This window comes from Canis lupus, chromosome 21, assembly GCF_003254725.2.
Source record: "Canis lupus dingo isolate Sandy chromosome 21, ASM325472v2, whole genome shotgun sequence".
NCBI classification, from domain to species: domain Eukaryota; kingdom Metazoa; phylum Chordata; class Mammalia; order Carnivora; family Canidae; genus Canis; species Canis lupus.
This window is the reverse complement of record NC_064263.1, coordinates 40,819,004-40,838,601: the sequence shown is the minus strand read 5'-3', so window position 1 is coordinate 40,838,601 and position 19,598 is coordinate 40,819,004. Positions and strand designations below refer to the sequence as shown.

General features: G+C 58.7%; 1 protein-coding gene across 8 annotated transcripts in view; it reads right to left on the bottom strand.

Moving 5' to 3' along the window:
* Window positions 1-558: 558 nt before the first annotated feature.
* The window catches only part of KCNC1 (potassium voltage-gated channel subfamily C member 1), a 43,671-nt gene continuing 24,631 nt past the window's right edge, over window positions 559-19,598 (bottom strand). Inside the window, exons 2-5 of one of the 8 annotated variants that reach the window (XR_003141263.3) lie at window positions 11,868-12,801; window positions 11,082-11,175; window positions 10,617-10,698; window positions 6,603-10,152 (exon numbers count right to left, since the gene is read on the bottom strand). Coding sequence is in view for 4 of the 8 variants with exons in the window: in XM_025459671.3 (XP_025315456.1) it covers window positions 1,925-1,989; window positions 4,018-4,206; window positions 11,868-12,801 (1,188 nt within the window). In the remaining 4 variants the exon portion in view is untranslated. Of the gene's footprint in view, window positions 1,990-4,017; window positions 4,207-6,602; window positions 11,176-11,867; window positions 12,802-19,598 lie in introns of those variants that run through there. The other 7 variants (XM_025459671.3, XR_003141261.3, XR_003141262.3 and 4 more) reach the window with 7 other exon arrangements.

Sequence of the window (19,598 nt, the reverse complement as noted above, 5' to 3'; positions counted from 1 at the left end):
CCAGGCTGGGGGAGATGCATGCAGTAAGGAGGTCCACCAGACTGGGCCCAGCAGGGCGTAGCTGGGTAGGGCACCCAGACCTGTCCGTCAGCCCCTCGCCTCTGCCAACATCAGATTCACAGGTCTGGAAGGAGGGGGTGATTAAGGTCCGCACAGGGGCTGGGAGCTCTGACATGGCCAGATTCAAGGAGTCATCAAGATGGCATGACTCACAGAGAAGTTTCCATGTCAGTGAACCCCCTAGAGGATGTCTCATTATAGGGTCAAGTCCTTGTATGCTCCATCCCTTCTGAGAGTTGTCTCCTTCCCCAGACCAAACAGGATCTGCAGAGAGGGTTCCAGAGGGCAACTTCTTTCTTAGGACCTGGTTTTGTTTTTTGTTGTTTTTGTTGTTGTTGTTTTTTCCCAGCAGGAGGACAGCCAGCATCTTGGCTGGGTCCTCGAGAGCAGAGGAGCGAGGGTTCAGGTTTACCCCAGCCCAGCCCAGCACAGCAGGCCGGATCACAGGCAGAACCAAATCACGACACTGCCCAAGGCAATAAAAACCCAAATCCGTGCTTCATCTCAAAAGTCAGCTTTTTATTATTGAGGGCCAGGGCCCAAGGAGGGGAGGGTGTTGAGCTAAAGCAGCATTGCTCTCTTTCCAGGAAATGTTGCGAGCTGCAGTGAAAGCTCGAGATGTTGCATTTTTTTTTTCAACTCAAGCATGTGTTTTTCAAAAATATCATCCTTCCCCACCCCCCACCCCACCACTAATTTTAGAGTCAGATCAAAGCCAAGCTACTGTCCTCTGTTTCTGTTGGGAAAATACTATATTTATTCAAGATGCAGAAGTGGGTCTCTGCAAACCTCCGATTGCTTCAGGAAAACAAATCTGCTTTAGACTATACAGAAACCATGATACAAAATTTATTTCATGCTAGAATCGCTTTGCATAACATTGGGCATGCAGTTTTTTTTTTTGTTTTTTTGTTTTTTTGTTTTTTTACTCTGAAGTACTAAATTGCATACAATGCCAGGTTGTGCCTTGATAAAGGTGGAGGAGGGCCGCCCCTCCCGTGGTCCTGATCTTTTGGAGCTCTAAAGTAACACTTGGAAAATCCGTACGGTGTTGCTTAGTTACTATGAACAATTTGTTATGAGAGCTGGTCACACTGGATCTACACACCAAGAAGATGATAGAATCGACCTAGACTAGCCGCTGTCGGGGGTCTTGGGGAGACGTCCGCTGGGGTCACAAGCATGCCAGACAGGGAAGAAAGCCGCGGTGCGCGTTTCCACAATTCTATTTGGAGCAAAGTTCTCAGTTTCCGCGTGAGAGATGAGCTATGAAGGTGAGGTCAATATGACCGATGACTGACCGACTGCCCTTTATGGAACCTTGACTCTCGATCTCGTGTACAAAAAAGGGAAGCAATCCGTTCCCCGCCCTCGGCCCTCCCCCCCGCCCCCAGAAATGCACAGGTTTCTACCGACCGCCGTGACAGTCTGGCTCCAGCAACGTTTGTGTAAAAGTAAAGAGCTTTGAAAGAAAATAGAGGACTTTTGCTTTTTTTTTTTTTTTCTCGTTGTTGTGGTTCTTTGGGGTGATCATTACAGTTGGGGTTGGTGGGTTTGGTTTGCTGGGTTTTCTCTTTAACTTCATGCAAGTCATGCTAAGGAACCCCTCCACCCCCCTCCCCGAATAAAATAAAATTTAAAAAAAAAAAAGAAAAGGAAAGGAAAAGAAGGAAAAGAAATCCTCTACGGTCGGTTACCATTTGGCCGTAGAAAAAGCTACGTCCGTCCTAGTACAAGACCTGGGCCACTCGGACTCGTCCGGCAAACCTGCATGGCGTGAATTTACTCTGTCCGAGGGTGAGGAGGGGCTGCTGGTCCACCCAGATGCTTAATAGCCACCAGTGTCCTCGGCCAAGCCGCCTGGTCAAGTCACTCTCACAGCCTCTGTCGGCATATACTTAGCAATGACAGGGCTTTCTTTGCAAAGATCTGTATGTAAAGAATACAATTAACACTTGAGCTTCTCTTCTTGGCTTTCCCATCCCGCTTGGTACTTAGTTTTTAAGGAAGGAGGAGGAAAGACAGAACAGCCGCATGCAGAGGCAGGCAGATTCTTCTCCAGCTGGCTTGGTTTTCCCATGCAGTGAGCCGGCCCAGCACTCCTCTCTTTCTCCCTCCTGGGGATCCAGTGAGTCCCTAACTCTCCTACCCTGCACGTGGCTTTATGCACTGCAATTATCCCGAGTAAGGCAAGTCCTCGGCGCTGTCATGACTCCATGAGAACAGGGCCGGGTGGATGTGGGTGGGGACACTTCAACCTTGGCGCCTCCCAAAGACCCTGGCACCCACGCCTCTGTGGGATCGGGGAGCGGGGTACCACCTGTGGACAGTGGTTGCCGCTGGGCTCCCTTGGCCACTACAGGGAGATGGGGCTTCTTCTGTCCCACACTCCCCGGGCTTCTGGAAGCACAGTCAAGACACTCTCCTGTCTGCTCTTTTATAAAGGCCACACAGATTGATCCAACATTCAAGATGAAGGAGATAGGCAGCCCGTGAGACCTTCCCGGGCAAAGCACAGCCACAAAGTCTCTCTGCTTTCCTCCCCCCTCTCTCCCCTGGGCTGCTCCTGCTCCTGTATTCTAGAGCCTCCACCCAGGAAGAAGCCAGTTGCGAAGGGGAGCATCAGGCCTATCCGTGGAAGGTGCCAAGGATGGGCCCGCCCCAGGCCCACAGCCCTCCACCATGCAGCACCATGCGGGCAGCAGTACGCCGCACTGGGGTCCGAGGGACCTCCAGGCAGGGTAAGGAAGCAGGGACCAGCCTGGATCAGGTGGGCACGCACTAAGTGCCAGCGACCAGAAGGACTTCCCCAACTCAGTGGAGGCTGCCTCTCCTCCTTCTGGGTTTGGGATTGCCTTTTATTCTCAATTCTGTGTTTTCTCCTGGTGTGCTGTTGAACCACTTCAAATACTGGAGTAGTTGTGAATAGCCACAGGCCACACCAACTATTGCTCTGAAAAACCAACTATTCCCTCCGGCCCAACCTGCTCACTCCGGTCAGCATGCATCCCGGGTGAGCACGTGAGGCCCCTCCCAGGCATGCACGAGTTGTCCAGCCAGTCCGATAGGCCAAGGATGGCTTCCTCTACCTTCCAGGCCCATGCTGGAAGCCTGGAGCTAGGGTGCTCTGGGCCCCCGCCTCAAGCTTCTCTCCAGCCCATGCTCAAGCTCTAGTAGAAGTTTTTTCCCCGGGGGGGTCAGCCTGAGATAAGGGTCTGATACAAGGAGACCTTGAACAGAGGTCACCATGGGGCTCAGCCTTCACCAACCACAGGGGGCCGCTGACCACACCCAGGGCGGTGACCAGGGATGGAAGGCGCTGCACAGAGTTCTCTTGGCGAGTCCTCCAACTGCCACTAGCACACCTCTTACCTCTGCAAGGACACTGGCCTCACGCCCCCCAAGGCCTGAGGCCACCTCTCTCTTCATGCCTCCCCTCTCACTGGCCTACAGATTCTCTTTAAAGGGTGCTCTTCCCGAACATGGATCTTGGGTGGCTAAGCCCACAGGGTACTGGCCAGGCCAGGCCCACGCCGTTGGGTGTCCTCAACCAAGGGACAGGGGCGATCACCTTGCCTTCTTGGTCTCACCGGCCACCTGCCAGAGCAGCCTGGAGGAGTCACTTCTCCTCTCACATCCCCGGGTAGCCCCCTGCCTGAGGGTCACCACCCTGTAGTCACCCGGCCTATCCCGGGGTCCTTCCTGCCCCTCCGCTCAGTTCCAACCCACCGCTGCCGGGACCTCCAGTTCTCTCTGCCAGCCTGACATCCCACTTGGGAGAAAGGGACTCAGACCTCTGGAGGCCAAGCCTGGGGGGGGTGGGGGGCTCCTTCCGCTCCTCGCCCCCCCAGCGTGCCTGCCTGCCCCTCAGCACCCCTCCCTGCCACCCCGCCCGCCCACCTGCAGGAGCGCGAGGCGGCCCAGCTGATGCAGAGTGCCCCCGCCTCCCCTACATACCCTTTCTCATTCCTCCACCAGGCGGGCACGCGTACTCCCCGGTTGATAAGAGGAAGCAGGGTCCGTATCTCTCGCGGGTGCCCGAGCGAGTAAAGGGCAGGCCCTCATCAGGAGTGAGGGCCTGGTCTATGTGGGGGCAGTCTTCGTTCGCCAGCGCGGCCTTCGCCACCTCCCCATTCAGTTTGGAATCTTCAAACATATAAGCAGAAGCTATTGAGACACTGAAAACCGTTTAGTGGGGGAGGGGGACAAGCCAGAGGCGGGGCATTGGCAGAGGGCGGCCTGTCCCTGAGGACAGAAGAGCGAGCGGGCCGAGGGGGAGGCCGAGGCTGCGGTCCCCGGCTCACTGAGGCAGCCTGCGGGCTGCCCACCGTGCGGGACGGAGGGGCTCCTGGGTTTGCTCAAAGTTTGCAAAAAGATGAGTTGGTGATGGGGCCAGCAAGCGTGGTGCTGGGGGCTGGGCCCAGGGCCCAGGGCCCAGGCGGGGCCGATGAGACAGGATGGTGTGGATGCGGTCATGGGTAGGGGGGCAGACACAGAGCTCGGGGAGAGGACAGACAGACACGCGGGAAAACTCCAGTCCACAGAGGGGGCCTCTTCAGACAGCTCTCTGCTGCTGACCAGAGCCTGGCTGCTGCCGATCGCACCTAGCTAGCTCCTCAAGGCTCCCCAGCCCACTGAGACCCCATCTGTCGCCTCCCCTCCCCCACTGCCATCCGCCTCACCACCCGCATCGCGCTGCTGTCCACACATACCCTATGTCATCGCTCGTCCTGCCCCCACTGTTTGGATTCAACCTGGTTCCTCGGCATGCCTTACCCCCGTACACACCAGGCCTGGCCACACGGCCTCCTCTGTCCCCAGATTCACCTGGGTCGCTCTCTGCCCCGACCCCCATACAGACTAGGGCTGGCCATGCAGTCTCTTCTATCCCCATAGGCTCACCCAGTTCACTCCGCATACCCACCCCCCATCCAGACTACTCCTGGCCACATGGCCTCCTCTGTCCCCACAGGCTCGCCCAGGCCACTCCGTACTCCCACAGGCCCACATGCAGACCAGACCTGGCCACACGGCCTCCTCTGTCCCCACATTCACCTGAGTCGCTCTCTGCCCCGACCCCCATACAGACTAGGGCTGGCCATGCAGTCTCTTCTGTCCCCATAGGCTCACCCAGGTCACTCCGCATACCCACCCCCCATCCAGACTACTCCTGGCCACATGGCCTCCTCTGTCCCCACAGGCTCGCCTGGGTCACTCTGTATGCCCACAGGCCCACATGCAGACCAAGCCTGGCCACACGGCCTCCTCTGTCCCCAGATTCACCTTGGTCGCTCTCTGCCCCATCCCCATACAGACTAGGGCTGGCCATGCAGTCTTTTCTGTCCTCATAGGCTCACCCAGGTCACTCCGCATACCCACCCCCCATCCAGACTACTCCTGGCCACATGGCCTCCTCTGTCCCCACAGGCTCGCCTGGGTCACTCTGTATGCCCACAGGCCCACATGCAGACCAAGCCTGGCCACACGGCCTCCTCTGTCCCCAGATTCACCTTGGTCGCTCTCTGCCCCATCCCCATACAGACTAGGGCTGGCCATGCAGTCTTTTCTGTCCTCATAGGCTCACCCAGGTCACTCTGCATACCCACCCCCCATCCAGACTACTCCTGGCCACGCGGCCTCCTCTGTCCCCACAGGCTTGCCCAGGCCACTCCGTATGCCCACAGGCCCACATGCAGACCAGGCCTGGCCACACGGCCTCCTCTGTCCCCACACAGACCCAGGTCAACCGCCCTACCTGCTCCACCCCCCACGCAGACTTAAGCTAGTCCCTCAGTCGGCCCTGACCCCACTCGGATCACGCCGGCATCTACCGCCCCTCTCCGCCCGCAGCGGGCCTGGTCAGCTGGCACAGGCACAGGAGGGATGTATGCATGAGCGGTGAGAGCGGGCCGTGACGTGGGAGGGCCTCCCTTCCTCCGCTCCTCACAGCAGCGTCCCGGCAAAGCAGAGCAAATGGACGTGTAAAGACAACAGTGGCGGATGGACTCGGGCAGGGAAAGAGGAATCTTGGCCTCTGTGACAGCCTGAGAAGGAGCCTGGGGGGAGGTCTGAGGACACACGTGGTGGGGGGCAAGGCCTGGCCAGAGCAAGGAGCGCTCCCTCTCCCAAGTCCAGGGGCAGAGCCGTGGAAGCCTCTGGAGCTGGCACAGGTAGCCCTGTCTGGCCTCGGCTCCCGCCCATCACTCCTGGGGATTGAGCCTGCCCCCTGCTCTCTGCCCTCAAAGCAGAATCTTCCAGGCCAGGGCGGAGCAACTCAGTCCCCACGGTGGGCACCGGGGCTTCCTCAAAGCTTTCATCTGGGGTGAGAGCCTCCTGGGAAGGCGACACCAACGTGGGTGTGAACACGAGGGGAGGCTCTCTGAAAGGCTAAAGAGTGGACCCTCCTCCATGACCTTGTTCACATCATGTAACTACACGCACAAGTGATCCTCCTCCACGTGCACACACTCAGCGTGCCCGTGGGTGGGATCACGGCCCGTGTACACATCATGTCACTACAAAGAGGCAGTCAGTCAAAAGAGAAATGGACCAATCAGGTTTATTCGTAAAGCAAATCCAAAAAAAAAAAAAAAAAAGGAAAAGAAAAAGAAGAAAAAAAATCCCATCATAATTTTGGAACTTAAAAAAAAAAAGGTCTGTCGTACAAGATGGCAAAGCATTTCACGTACAGTGCGTTTCTTGACAAATCCCAGGGGCTTCGCTCCCCGATTTATTCTGAACCAGAAAGGCCAGTTACCAAGGTAACTCTGACACCACGTGACTGGGGCCTCTCTGGGGTCTGGGAGCTGCCTGGCGCTTGGGGCGTGTCTGTGGGCACACACATGTGCGCACGGACACGCCCCGGCCTGCCTCCCACTCTGGCTGGGCCCTGTGTCCCCTCCCGGGGCAGGGCGGGCGCAGGGGGACAGAAGGGAAGGGGCACCAGGGAGGGGAGAGTGGGTGAGGTGCGGGCGTGCTGCCTCCCTGTTGGCCACCGTCTGTCTGTCCGTCCGGGAGGTACCTCTAGCCGGTAGCCCGGCCGGGGTGGGTCAGAGGTGGGTGGCGACCCGGCCTCCGGCTCTGAGCCCCCGCCCCTCCGCGCGTGCCCCCCGGAGAGTCCGGCTGCCTCGGCCTTCCAGGGCCCCAAGTTGGGCTGGTCTGCCCGCGGGGGCCGGGGGCAGGGGCAGCCGTCGGGCCTCCCGGGTGCGTGCGAGCTGGGCACCCGCGTCTCCCTGGAAAGCCTCCAGGACCCCCCTGGGGCCTGCTGCTTCTCTCAATGGTGGTGGCCTTCGCGGGAAGCTAGGGCTGGGTGCTGGGCTGGGCAGCGGGTTTATCTGCGGGTTGGGTTCGTCCGGGTTCTCCCTCCCCAACTCCAGAGGGGCGGCTGGAAAGGAGAGAAACCAACGAGGGCCCGACTCTCTGAACCCGGGGAACCCGTGAAAGAGGCCGGAGGTGCCAGCGCAGCCAAGCCTCCCCCCGCCCGCCCCCGCCCTGTCCTTCGGAGGAGAAGGCCACCGGGAGCCCTGGTTCCCACCTGCTCCCCCGAAGGCCGGGAGCCCTGCCCGCCCTGGCCCGGGCCCTCGGCCCCCCAGCCCCGCCGGCCTGCAATGATGAAATGACAGCATGGGCAGCGTCTCACGGAGATGGTTTCCAGGCTTTGAAATGGGCTGAGAGAGATGAGCATCTGCAAGAGGGTCATTTTTTTTTAAACTTTGGAGCAAGGAGAACCCGGTGTGTGGGCCCTCGGCCAGCACGGCTGGCGTCTCTGCCCTGCTCTCCGGGCACCGCCGAGGTACTTACTGTTCACACCAGCAGCGGGCGCCGGGGGGGGCGCACGCCAGGCTGGGGCAGGGTGGGGGGTGCTGGGCATTGCCTTGGGTTTAGCCCCCAGGGGTCTGCCCAGCTGGGGGCCCAGGGAAAAAGTCCCAGGCTAACTGGGGACAGTCTGTGAGAGACACGAGCAGAGTATAATCACGAGAACTGGCACAAGTCATGCAACAAAACGAGGAGAGAGAGAGAAAGAGAGAGAGAGAGAAACATGATTAGTGGAGAGAGAGAGAAAGAGAGAAAATGTGAACAACACAGAAAAGAACACCCATGCCTGGCCCCCAGAGTGGGCTCATTTCTCTACTATTTCCCCCTTGGCCCGCCTGGGGGCCACGAGGACCCCACTCCGGACCCCAGCTGCCCACCCTGGCCCTCGAACCCGAGCAAAAACTCGGTCGGCCCCATGTGCAGGGCCCCTGCCCGCACCCTGTCTGGTCACCCCTCCCGGATCCTGTCACCCTCCCGCCCCATGGAGTACCGCCACTCCCAGCACCCCCTGCAGCCCAGCGGAGGACAGTGGAAGGCCAGGGCCGGGGGCCCTGCCAACGCAGCTGCTCAGGGAGAAGCCCCCTTCCAAGAGGACCAGAGGCTGCAGTGGTAGCTCCTGGGGAGCCCAGGTGGGAGTTTCTCTGGGGCTTCATGCTGTCCTACCTGCCAGTGGGCAAAAAGTAGGTGTGGCCACCAACCCACCCCCGTGCCAGTACCCCGCTCACCTACAGTGGGAGCCCCGTACGCAGCGCCACAGAGGACCAACCCATGTCACAGGAGCGGAGATGGACAAGACACACACGTGAATGGACATGGCAGGACAGAGGGAGCGCTCCGAGCTGTCCAGGGCAGGTGGTCTAGGAGCCCGACTACAGAGGGGGAGGAGACCCTTCTGGGGAGATGAGCAGCTTCTGAGCCATTGGCCCCAGGCAGTCCCTGACTATGTGAGGTGCCCTCCTGGCATCCCCCCATGAGGCTCTATGACCCCCCACAGGACAAATCCCCAAAACCCTGAGGCCATGCCAGCCATGGTACAGAGGAAGAGACCAGATCGTCCCTCACAGACACACAGACCTGAAGCTTCAGGACAGACCAAGAGGTGGAGGTGAGGGAAGGTGCTGTTGATGTGCCCAGGAGGCCTTGCTTGAGTCCTAGGAGTCTGGCCCTTGGTGGGGGGGTGAGGGGTAGGGGGTGTCCCAGAGCCCAGCAGGCTGCATGTGGCCTTAAACCAGATTCTAATTGTGGAATTAGGAAACCCAGATTTCACCGAGGCCACCTGACTGTCCTTGGGAGTGGAGCGAGGCTGGAAAGGCCTTGTGGGGTCGTGTCTTACCTCTCTCAATTCTTGTAGGGTCAGGTCTCCACCCACATTTGCCTTCCTCACCTCTGGCCTCCCCACCCCATTCACTCATAGACACCCCCACTCCCATCTAGGTATGTAGCTGCAAGCAGAAGAGGAAGCAAATGGGAAGGGACTCAGTGATGCAGAGACGGAAGTCCCTTTAGGACCACGCACCTTGGTGATAGATCATCTGGGTTTCACATACCAGCTTTTGGAAGCAGGAGCGTTTGGGTTAGGGATGAGGCTCAGAGGGGTCTGGGAGCCAAGGTCTGGACAGCACGACAGCACCTCCAGGGCAAGTGAGTATTTGGGGAGGGAGGGAGGGCAGACTGTAGTGGGGGGAGAGAAAGGCAGGAAGGTCTGGGCATCTGGGCTCCTGAGGGCCAGCTTGGGAGGCCCCAAATCCCTCCTCAGCCAGAGACTGCACGAGCCAGAGCTCTCTGGGGCCAGGGCAGCCAGGGCTGGGGGGCCCAGGGGATCCACCAGGAGTGGAAGGGCTTCACAGGTCTGCTGCAGCATGGGAAGAGGGCTTTGTCTCTGGGACTAGCTGGCGTGCATGCCCGAACACACACGCCTGCACTTGGCACACATGTGTGTGCATGTGTGCGTGTCTGAGCTTGCGTGTGCGTGTGCATGCCCTCAGCACATGGGGAATACTGGCATTTTCTAGGAGTACAGAGGAGTTTGTGCCTGACTGGAGTGAACTGGGGATCCTTGGTAGGCTGGCCTGGGCACCCAAGCTTGGGGCACTGACAGATCGAGTGTTGCAGGGCATGTGACAGGAGGGCCAAGTAGTGTCACGGTGATGTCACCCAACTCTGAGCTCTTCCTGCTGGGGCCTGGAGTGGAAGTGGGGGCTGAGCCAGCCCAGACCCTCCCCAGAGCCCCAGGAACTCCTCTTGCCGTCATGGTGGCTCCTGAGGTCACACGTCCACCTAATCCAAAGCAGAGAGGTGGGGTAGGAGCTCTCCACTAGCCCGTGCCTCACCTGCCGATGGGAGCCATGCCTCAGCCCGGGGGCCCGGCCCTACCTCAGGCCCCCTGTTTTAGCCTCGGAGACCCTCGCCCACCCCCTGGTCCAGCCCAGGACCCTGACCACATTCCTCTTGAGTGCCTACAGGAATCCAGGAAGCGGGGAGGGGCATGGGACCAGATGAACGGGCAGGAGAGCCCCCACGGGCAGAGAGGCGGGTCTTGGGGGTACTGCGCTGGGCAGCACAGGTGTGGAATGAAGCCAGATCGGGGGCAGGACAGGGTGGTGGGCGCATTAGCGGGGAAGAATCAATCATCCGCTGGGTGAGGCCACCCAAACCGGGGGAAACTTGCTCATCCAGGGCTGAGCTAGCCTCCTGCCAGACCTGGGCACGGGGACGTCCTTCATAGACTAAATGCTACCTACCACTCACTCAGCCTCCCTCACCCCGGCACTTCTTAGCTCAGTGCTGTCATTCTTCTCTGGGTCATTCATTTCCTTGAAATCCCTGTGTCCACAGAATAAGTCGATGGTATTCCATGGGTAGAGGTAGACTATGGGCTTTATATCTTCGGACCAGAGCCCCGTGATCAACTTTATGTGCTATGTGCAGGTTCTCATAAAACTGAGATAGTCCCATAACAAACCACTAGCCATGGAATATGAGAATATATCCCACGGTGACTAGTATTGTTTCGTGGCCCCCCTCCCCCCTGGCCCCCCACTGAATTCACGGGAATGTGGCTGTACACTGGTCTGGATGTCACGTATTGCTGCTGCAGTACCTACTGCCGGAAATGGGGAGAACCCTCGGTGGGAGGTGGTTGCTGGTCTGTAGTGCTTTCGTCTAAGCTGCCCGGGGTGGTGGCCCCCCTCTAGTCCTTTGCTCACCAGCCGCTTCCATCAGAAGAAGGCCACCGGAAACTCCCACTCGACCGTCAACCCAAACAGACAACGTGAAAGCTAGAGTCGCTCCAACAGGTTCCTAAAGATAAATGCTAAACTCTAGAGTGGTGGTAGATGAGTTGGTTCGGCATGCTATGGGGTAAGTAAGCTTGTTACGGAGGGCTACAGGCGTCTCCTAGGACGCACCTGGAGCTAGGCAGCCGGAATCAGAGCAGGAGTTCTACTCAGCTATGGAGACAGGCTCTGTTGGGGGTGAGAATCCTTGCTACTGCCTTCGCAGGGACCCTCCTGCCAGATCCCGTGCACCAACTGTGCTGCCCGCACAGCCTGAAGGGAGCCGAGTAAAGACCACATCAGAAGCTGTCTGGCATTTCCGAATCACACCCACCCCTGCCCTGCCCCGACACTGGGACAGTGGCCTGAGTCAGAGACTCACGCTTGCCTCCTGCCCACCGAGCAGCAGCCCCCTGGGCTCCTGCTAAGAGAGTCCTCAGCAACCTCGCGGGCCATGTCGTCTCTTCAGAACCTCACGAGACCAGCGCGCCAACCTCCTTACCCAGGGCCACCAGTGAGGTTCCTCCAGCAGGCTCTCGCCTTGTGAATTTGGCTGCCCAGCATCTCCCTGGGCCCCCAGGCTCCACACCTCGAGACTGAGTGCGGGGTCCGGGGTTGCCCACGGAACTAAGGAAGCAGTCTGACTGAATCAGGAATCATCGCTACAGGGGGCGGAGGTGAAAGGTCAGATCGACATGCCTCTAAGAGGTTTCCTACCTGCTCTGTTAATTTCTAAAATTTCTTCCTGGGCCAGCGGGCATGTGTCACTCTGAGTACTGTGGTGTGGAGAGTTTACGACAGATTTACAATAATTGGGAGATCCCAGCTGCGGTGGCCGTGGAATATGCTTCTTTTTTTTCTTTGGTAGTTTCTGCTTAGCCATGGCTAAGGAGTAATACATCCCAAAATTGTTCACGATGACGGGCACAGGCATGGCGATGGTCAGCACGCCCGCCAGCGCACACAGTGCTCCCACCAGCATGCCGGACCACGTCTGCGGGTACATGTCTCCGTAGCCCAGCGTCGTCATGGTGACCACGGCCCACCAGAAGCCAATGGGGATGTTCTTAAAGTGGGTGTGCTCACTGGCGCTGGGGTCATTGGGCTGGGCCCCTATCCTCTCGGCATAGTAGATCATGGTGGCGAAGATCAGGACGCCCAGGGCCAGGAAGATGATAAGCAGCAAGAACTCATTGGTGCTGGCACGGAGGGTGTGGCCCAGAACCCGCAGGCCCACGAAGTGGCGGGTCAGCTTGAAGATGCGCAGGATGCGCACAAAGCGGACGACGCGCAGGAAGCCCAGGACGTCCTTGGCAGCCTTAGAGGACAGCCCGCTTAGGCCCACCTCCAGGTAGAAGGGGAGGATGGCCACAAAGTCAATGATGTTGAGCGAGTTCTTGATGAACTCTACCTTGTTGGGGCAGAAGACGACACGCATGAGAAACTCGAAGGTAAACCAGACCACGCAGACGCCCTCGATGTAGGTGAGGAAGGCCTCCGTCTCCGCTTCCCGGTAGTAGCGCACTTGCGTGCCATTCCGAACGTTCTCGATCTCGGTCTTGTTCACAATAGGGTTGAAGCGCTCGTGGGTCTCCAGGCAGAAGGTGGTGATGGAGACCAGGATGAAGAAGAGGGAGGCAAAGGCCACATACTGCGGAGGAGAAACACAGTGTCAGAGGGAGGCCCTCCCACCCAGTGCAAAGAAACCCAGGGTACCTTTGCGTTGGGTCTGGTCAGAGGCCAGGCCAGGGGAAGATGCCTGCTCAGCGTCCCCTCCAACCTGGGCCAAACGGACAGGCCACCTTTCCGTCCTCAGAGCACCGACTAAGAGGCTCAGGGAGGTGAGAAGTTGTGGCAGAGATTGCTTTATTTTCACAAATGCCTCTCCTTTCCTACTGAACGTGCTGCTCGACTCCATTTGCAGGCTTCCTTGGGGTTAGCTGGGGTCCCGTGACTGAGTTCACGGCCAGTGGACAGGGCATGAAAGGGGTGTGCGCTGGTGACAGGCCTGGCTCTTAGAACCGCTCTACTCAATCTTCCAAGCCCTTTCCTCCCCCAGCTGCCAGTTACATGCTGACGCCCTAGGGCCCAGGGCGCCCACCAGGACATAGCCTCGGTCCCTGTAAAGGAAGATGTCCACTAAATACCTGAGTGGAAAACCAACTACTACTGTGTTAAGCCGCTGTGGTTTGGTGGGTGTGTGGGGGGAGGATTTCGCAAAGCACGTAGCCCACCCTGAGCATAAAACTGCACTAGCCTGTTGGGGCTGAAGGTGGCAAAGGAATGAGAAGGGGCAGTGATGGTGGAATCTGGCCCCTCCCAGGCCACATGGCCCAGGCCTCCTCCTTCCTACCGCAGTCCATTAGCCTTTCTTTTCAGGAATGTATACCTCATTGATGGGGGCTCTTTAGGGTGCTCTTGAATCTAGAACTGCAAAAGATAGATATCTGCCCCACGGCCTTAGACGGTTTTTACACTCCATCTCTCCGTCCTCCTAGGAACTTCCACCACCAGCTTGGACGTGAGTTCCCCGTGCCTGGAAGTGCTGAGATAGAGGCTACATGGTCATTCGGCAGCAAAACTGTGCTGCGGGTTCAAGCAGCAGGAGAGTTGGACCAGGGGTCCTCAAAGGCCGCATACACCACAGGGTCTGCTTCTCTCCTGCTGCCTGCCAGCCCCAGGGTAGGGGAGTGGGTGGGGCGGAGGAGGGAGTTGCTGGGTGCTGGGGCTTTCCAAACATATATGGGCGCCTCCTCCTCTCAGACCCTACCAGTGAGAAAGAAATGGCTGGGATGACCCAGCCTGTCCAGAACCACCTGCTCTGGCCCTGAGCCCCTGGAGAAAGGTTCAGGAGCTCCTTTGCTTTGCTTTGGTGGCCTCATCTGATGACCCTGGGCTTCTCTGGCCCCCCGCAGACATGGATACCTGAGCAAAGAGAATCCAGCGCTATCAGCTCAGACTGAATTCCAGGCAAGGCCTCTCCTTACAGCCTCCAGCTGGGTCTGGAGCTGGAGCTCTGGAGAAGCTCTGGAGAAGCCCCGCCAGTTGGTTCTGGAGCTCTGGAGAAGCCCCGCCAGTTGGTTCTCCTCCAGGAGCCCAGCTGGTCATCCCCGCCTGCATGTTCCCACAGTTCCTTTCCCCTCTGGGGCCCTTTCTCCCAGGCTGCACAAGACAATGTCCGGAGCAAGGACACCTTCTGGAAGAAGCCCCGGGCTACAGTCTGGAGTGGGTGGCACCTGTGTTCTCCAGAGTTGCCCTCACAGATCTTCAAGAAGTGCCAAGGCCCCGCCCTGTGTCCACGACAAGAGGCAGCCACGCTGCTTCTAGCAACTCTGTAGTCTGCACAGATGCACCTCCCCACCTTGTGGTCATAGTAGGTGGCGGGGGTGGGGACGCAGCACGGGAAGTCCAGGAACAGCCCTGTCTGGGTTGACCACAGCCACGGGACCTGGCACCTAACCCGGCATGGATCTAGAAACCAAGAACTATGTGGACCTTTCAAGGAACTCTCTGGGTTGGAGGAAGGGGCGAAGGAAGGGGAAGGGACAAAGACTGCATTTCAGAATGTCAGAGTAAGAGAAGTCTGTAGACATTCTCTGGTCCAAGACGGGAAGCCTCAGGCCCCCAAACAGGAAGCCGTTTCCCTGAGCCATGCATCATGGTATGCTCTGAGTCCTGCTGGTTGTAGAGCATTGCACAATTTTTAAAAATGTTATCCTAGACTACTATCAAGTATGATCCTTGTGCGTCCTTCCTTCCATCCACTGATCGATCTCTCCTGTCACTCATCTATCCTTCCTCCTTTCCCTCCTCCCTCCCTCCTTTCCTTCCCTTCCTTCCTTCCACCTGCCTGCTCATCCAGCCATCCAGCCATCCAGCCACCCATCCAGCCATCCAGCCATCCAGCCCCCCTCCAACCATCCGGCCATCCAGCCATCCATCCTTCCATCCACCCTTTCTTCCTTCCACTCTTTACCAGGCGCTAGGTTATGGCCAGCAGAGTGGAATAAACCTCAGCCTTGGGGAGCTCCCTGCCCAGCTGAGGGTAAAGGACACACATGAAGACAAGTACAATGCAATGAACTGAAAAGATAAGCTCCCTCAGCCCTGTCTTGAAGTAGGTGGGGTTTGGACAAGCTCGGGCAGGGTAGGGACTAAGCCAGGGCTTCCCACTCCAGAAACAGCTCTCTAAGGGTCCAGAGAGTGCACAGCTGGGTCACCATGGAAGTGGACCAGGAAAGCAAAGTGGAAGCAACTCCAAGAGGCCACTACCTCTGACCACAGTTCATCTAGCTCCAGAGCTCCTTTCATCACCAGAGTTGCCGAAGCCCCTGGAGCTAAAGACACATTCCCAAATGCTGGGTATTTGCCTGCAGATTTCCTCTGGGGGTCTCCCCGTCTTAGAGTCTGACATTCACCAGATCCCAAAGGGCAGGTCATGCCCCTTTGTGAGAGAGGAGAAGAACATGTACCCCATGCGTGTCCGAGAAACGCTGAGAGGCAGGGCCCACTGCATCGCTGGGCCCCCCATTCCTGGCCAGGGGCAGAAGCATGAGGCACCTCCCCTCCTCACTGCCCCACCAGCCATGGCATCCCTTTCCTAAGGCCTCTCCCATCTATCCTCCTCTGTCCCCTCTGCTTACATGTGACCCCGTCTCAATAGCACCACTGCCATCAAAGCTAAGCAGGTTTAGGCTCAGAGTCTCAGCCGCCGTCCCACAGCTACCAGAGGGAGCAACCCGATGGCACCTCTGAGCATGCTGCGCACAGAGAAAAGCCCTGACACAGGAAACTCTCTGCACCTGGCCTCACTGACCTCCCAGGGCTCTCTCCCTACACACACCCAACGTTCTTGCCACCCGCAACCCTCTGCTACTTCTGACCTTCTCCGTGTCTCCCCCACCTCCACGTCTTTGTACCTCTGAAAAAATCCATTCATCCTTGAGTGCCCCACTAAGTAGCTCTACTCCTGGGGCCCCTTCTCCAGGTGAGGCTCCTCCTGGAGCTGAGGCCCTAACGAGGCAGCAAATGAAGGGACCCTCCCCAAGGAGTCTCTAAATTCACCTCCAGGGAGGCAGCACACCTGTCTCCAACCCTGGCTCATTAGTGCGTGGGGAGGCTCACAGAAACAGCCCCAACACGGCACTCACGTCCCAGGTGCCCCCACAGGCCCGCAGAGCTCTCATCCCGCTTGACCCTCTCACAGGAATAGTCCCGATGGGAAAACTGAGGCCCTGGAAGAGGGAGGGGCTGATAAAATTAGGGTAGAAAAAAATATTGCTTCTCAGCAATCAATGGACATCCTGTGTGGATGCCTACTGCTCCGGGCCCCGGCACCCAGGGAGGTGGCGGCGTTGGGGTGGTGGCAGCCCAGCCCAGAGCCAAGTGCCATGACTCCTTTCCCAGGAGGAAGCAAGGGAGGTAGGAACCAGGCCTGCTGCCCTGCCCAGGCTTCCTGGGCGCCTGCCTTCATGGCCCCTGCTGCAGGCAGGCACAGGCAGGGCCCCGGCAACACCCAGGCCCAAGTGGGCCCTTGGGAGGGCTGAGGAGGGCTGAGGAGGGCTGCGGAGGCAGGCGCCCCTGGGGTGCTCAGACTGCCACACTCTCCTATGCCCAGGGACCAGCAGGCCAGCCAGAGCACGCACCCAAAGCAAGAGCTCACATCCAGCCGAACCCCAGCTCCCTCCCGTCCACCATCACAGAAGCTGACACTAGAAGGACAGAGGAGGAAGCTACCAGAGCTAAGGTCCCACTCTGCGCCTTCAGTCCTCTCACTGACCTAGTGAGACAGGTGGTCCTACCCCGTTGTGCCAAAAAGGACACCCAGGGACAGGGAGGTCAGGGACTGCACCAAGGCTTCAGAGCTCGTGAGGCCGCTGTGGCTGGGACTCCAAGTGCATCTAGCTCTAGAACCTAAACTCCTTCTGCCTGCAGACTTGCCAAAGACACTGGGTAGCTGGCCCCGACTGTCTGGATGCCTCCGTCTCGGAGCTTGGCACCCACAGCTCAGACTCCCTGAGAGCAGGGTATGCCCACCCCGCCCCCGGGAGGGAGAGAACTAGGGTGCCTGACCCCACAGGCTGGAGCCCAGCCCCGCCTGAACTGTTCCTGGGCTACAGCCCTGGACTGGAGGGGCTGCAGCCCACATGAGCTGCCGCCTGCCGATGCCTGGCCCCCCGGAGACCACAGACCCACGACTACCCGGGTACACACCTCGGCCCTTACCTCACGCACACGCTGTCCGTGTAGCCACACAGACCACAGCCTGGTGTCCCGACCACCGTGCACAGATGACACAGGGGCCGTGGTCCCCGGTGCACACCCTGCAGCCCCACGGCACTCAGGCACCCACACTCGGAGCCCGCAGGTGATGCGGCAGCCGTCACCACCCAGCACGCTCACTACCCGCACCACGGCACCCAGGCACTGGCGCCCAGCTGGCCCCTCTTCTGCCCATCTCCCACCCCCCAAGGTGGGGCTGACTCAGCGTCTGTCTCTCCCACAGGACAGCAGCTCCAGCCCCTCGCCTCCGCCTCCTCAGCCTTCCCCGAGGCCCTCAGCTGCCTCCCGTGCCAGCGCCTGGACCTCCAGCCCCTCCACCTGCCCCTCAGCCACCCGCTTCCTGACTTCGGGCCCCCACCCCGACCCTGCCCCACCGGGCCTTGTCTCCTTCCCCAGCCCACCCGCAGCAGCCTCGCCCCCCACACCCAGGATCTAGGCCGCAGGAAGGCCAGTGTAAGGCCTGGGCTGTCTCCTGGGCCGCTGGTTTGCTTGTTGAGGAGGAAAGGGGGCACAAAGGGAGTTTTGCTTGGCGGCCCAGGGACAGCTGTCACCTAGCCTGGTCACCTCAGAGGCCACCCAGGGAAATTTCGAGACAACACAGGCAAGATCGCCTGATAATGCAGCATAAACCCAAGCTGGTAGTCCTGGCTCCCCCCGCCCCCCCTGCCCAGAACCAAATCACAAACTGTGAAAGACCCACCAATTGTGTTCTAGAAAGTGGTAGTCATGGCAACAGAACGAGGCATCCCATTTCTATGGTAACCAGGGTGGTGAGGCTGTTGGCTGTAAAGTCAGACAAACCTACTAAAGATCTGTTGACTTAAGAAGATGTTTTATAAATCACCAAGTTATTTTTATTGTAACCCCACCCCTGAAACCATAAATCAGAAGAGCAATTTACTATCTATTAAAATGACCAATATGCGCTATGACTTTCACTTATAAATTATGTATGCCACAGTCATCTGTCGAAAATCGTGCTCGCCTTTCAGAATTGTTCAGGGGTTCGCGGCGGGGGATCCGCGTTCTTGCAGGCAGTCTGGCGTTCCGGAAGCAGGCGATGGTTGTAACGTGGGGCGGGGACCGCCATCCTGGCCTGGCGCTCTCGCGCTGTGTGACCTTGGTAGGTCACCTGCTCTAGGCCTCACGTTCATCACTGGGACACTGCGGGGTGGACCTGGTCCTTCCCGAGGATTCCAAGACCAGCAGGGCTGCAGGCGGTGGGGCTGATCACAGGAGCCCTGGCTGCTGTCCAGGCCCCGAGCCCCCGGAGGCTTCAGGTCGGGTTTTTCGCCTAATTAAATCCGCCCAGCGGGGTATACAGCGTTTGAGTTAATCCGTGCGGAGTCAGTGATGCAGAGCAGGCGGGATGGCCAATTGGCCTAAATAAATTGTCAGTCGAGTGGAGTTTGGAAACTGAATTACCCTCGTCTGGACTTCCTCGGGCTGGGCAGGCCCGCAGGGTGCTGGGCCGGCCGAGGGCTGCAAGGGGGTGACTGGGGAGGGCGCTCTTTGGGGTCCAGTCCCTTTGTGATCCATCAGTAAATGGGGGGGCCCTGAGCAGTCCGTCCCGGCATCCGGGTCCTCCTCCCTCGGCACCCAGCTCAGGGAGCAGGGGGTGGGAGAGCTCCCCGTGATGCAACATGGAGGGTGTGAGTGGAAGTGTGTGAGAGTTTGTGCAGGGAACATTACGGGGGCGAGTGGGCACCTGTTTGCGGGAGAATTCTCAGGGGAGGGGAGAGGCTGTGTAAATGCGAGTAGATGTATACACGGTGAAGATGTGTCACCGGTTTATGCGACCTGATTCCACACGTGTGCGAAAGGCTCGTGTAAATGACCATCGTGTATAGTGTATGTGGTTCGTACAGGTGATAGAAGTGTGTGCGTGTGCACAAGTGGGTGTGTGTGCATCAGGACACACATGAGGTGTGGTGTGTGCTTGTATGTGCATAAGGACACGTATGGGGTGTGATGTGTATGTGTTTGTGGGTAAGGACACGTATGGGACAGTGTGCGACGGGGCATGTAGGAGGGAATCAGGGTCTGGCGAGGCGCTCCGGACATGAGACCCAGCCCAGGGCCATGATCCTTTCCCAATGCAGAGACGGTCATTCACACACTAGCCTGGGGGGTGTGCTCCTTTCTCTGGAACTGTCTCTGAGACAG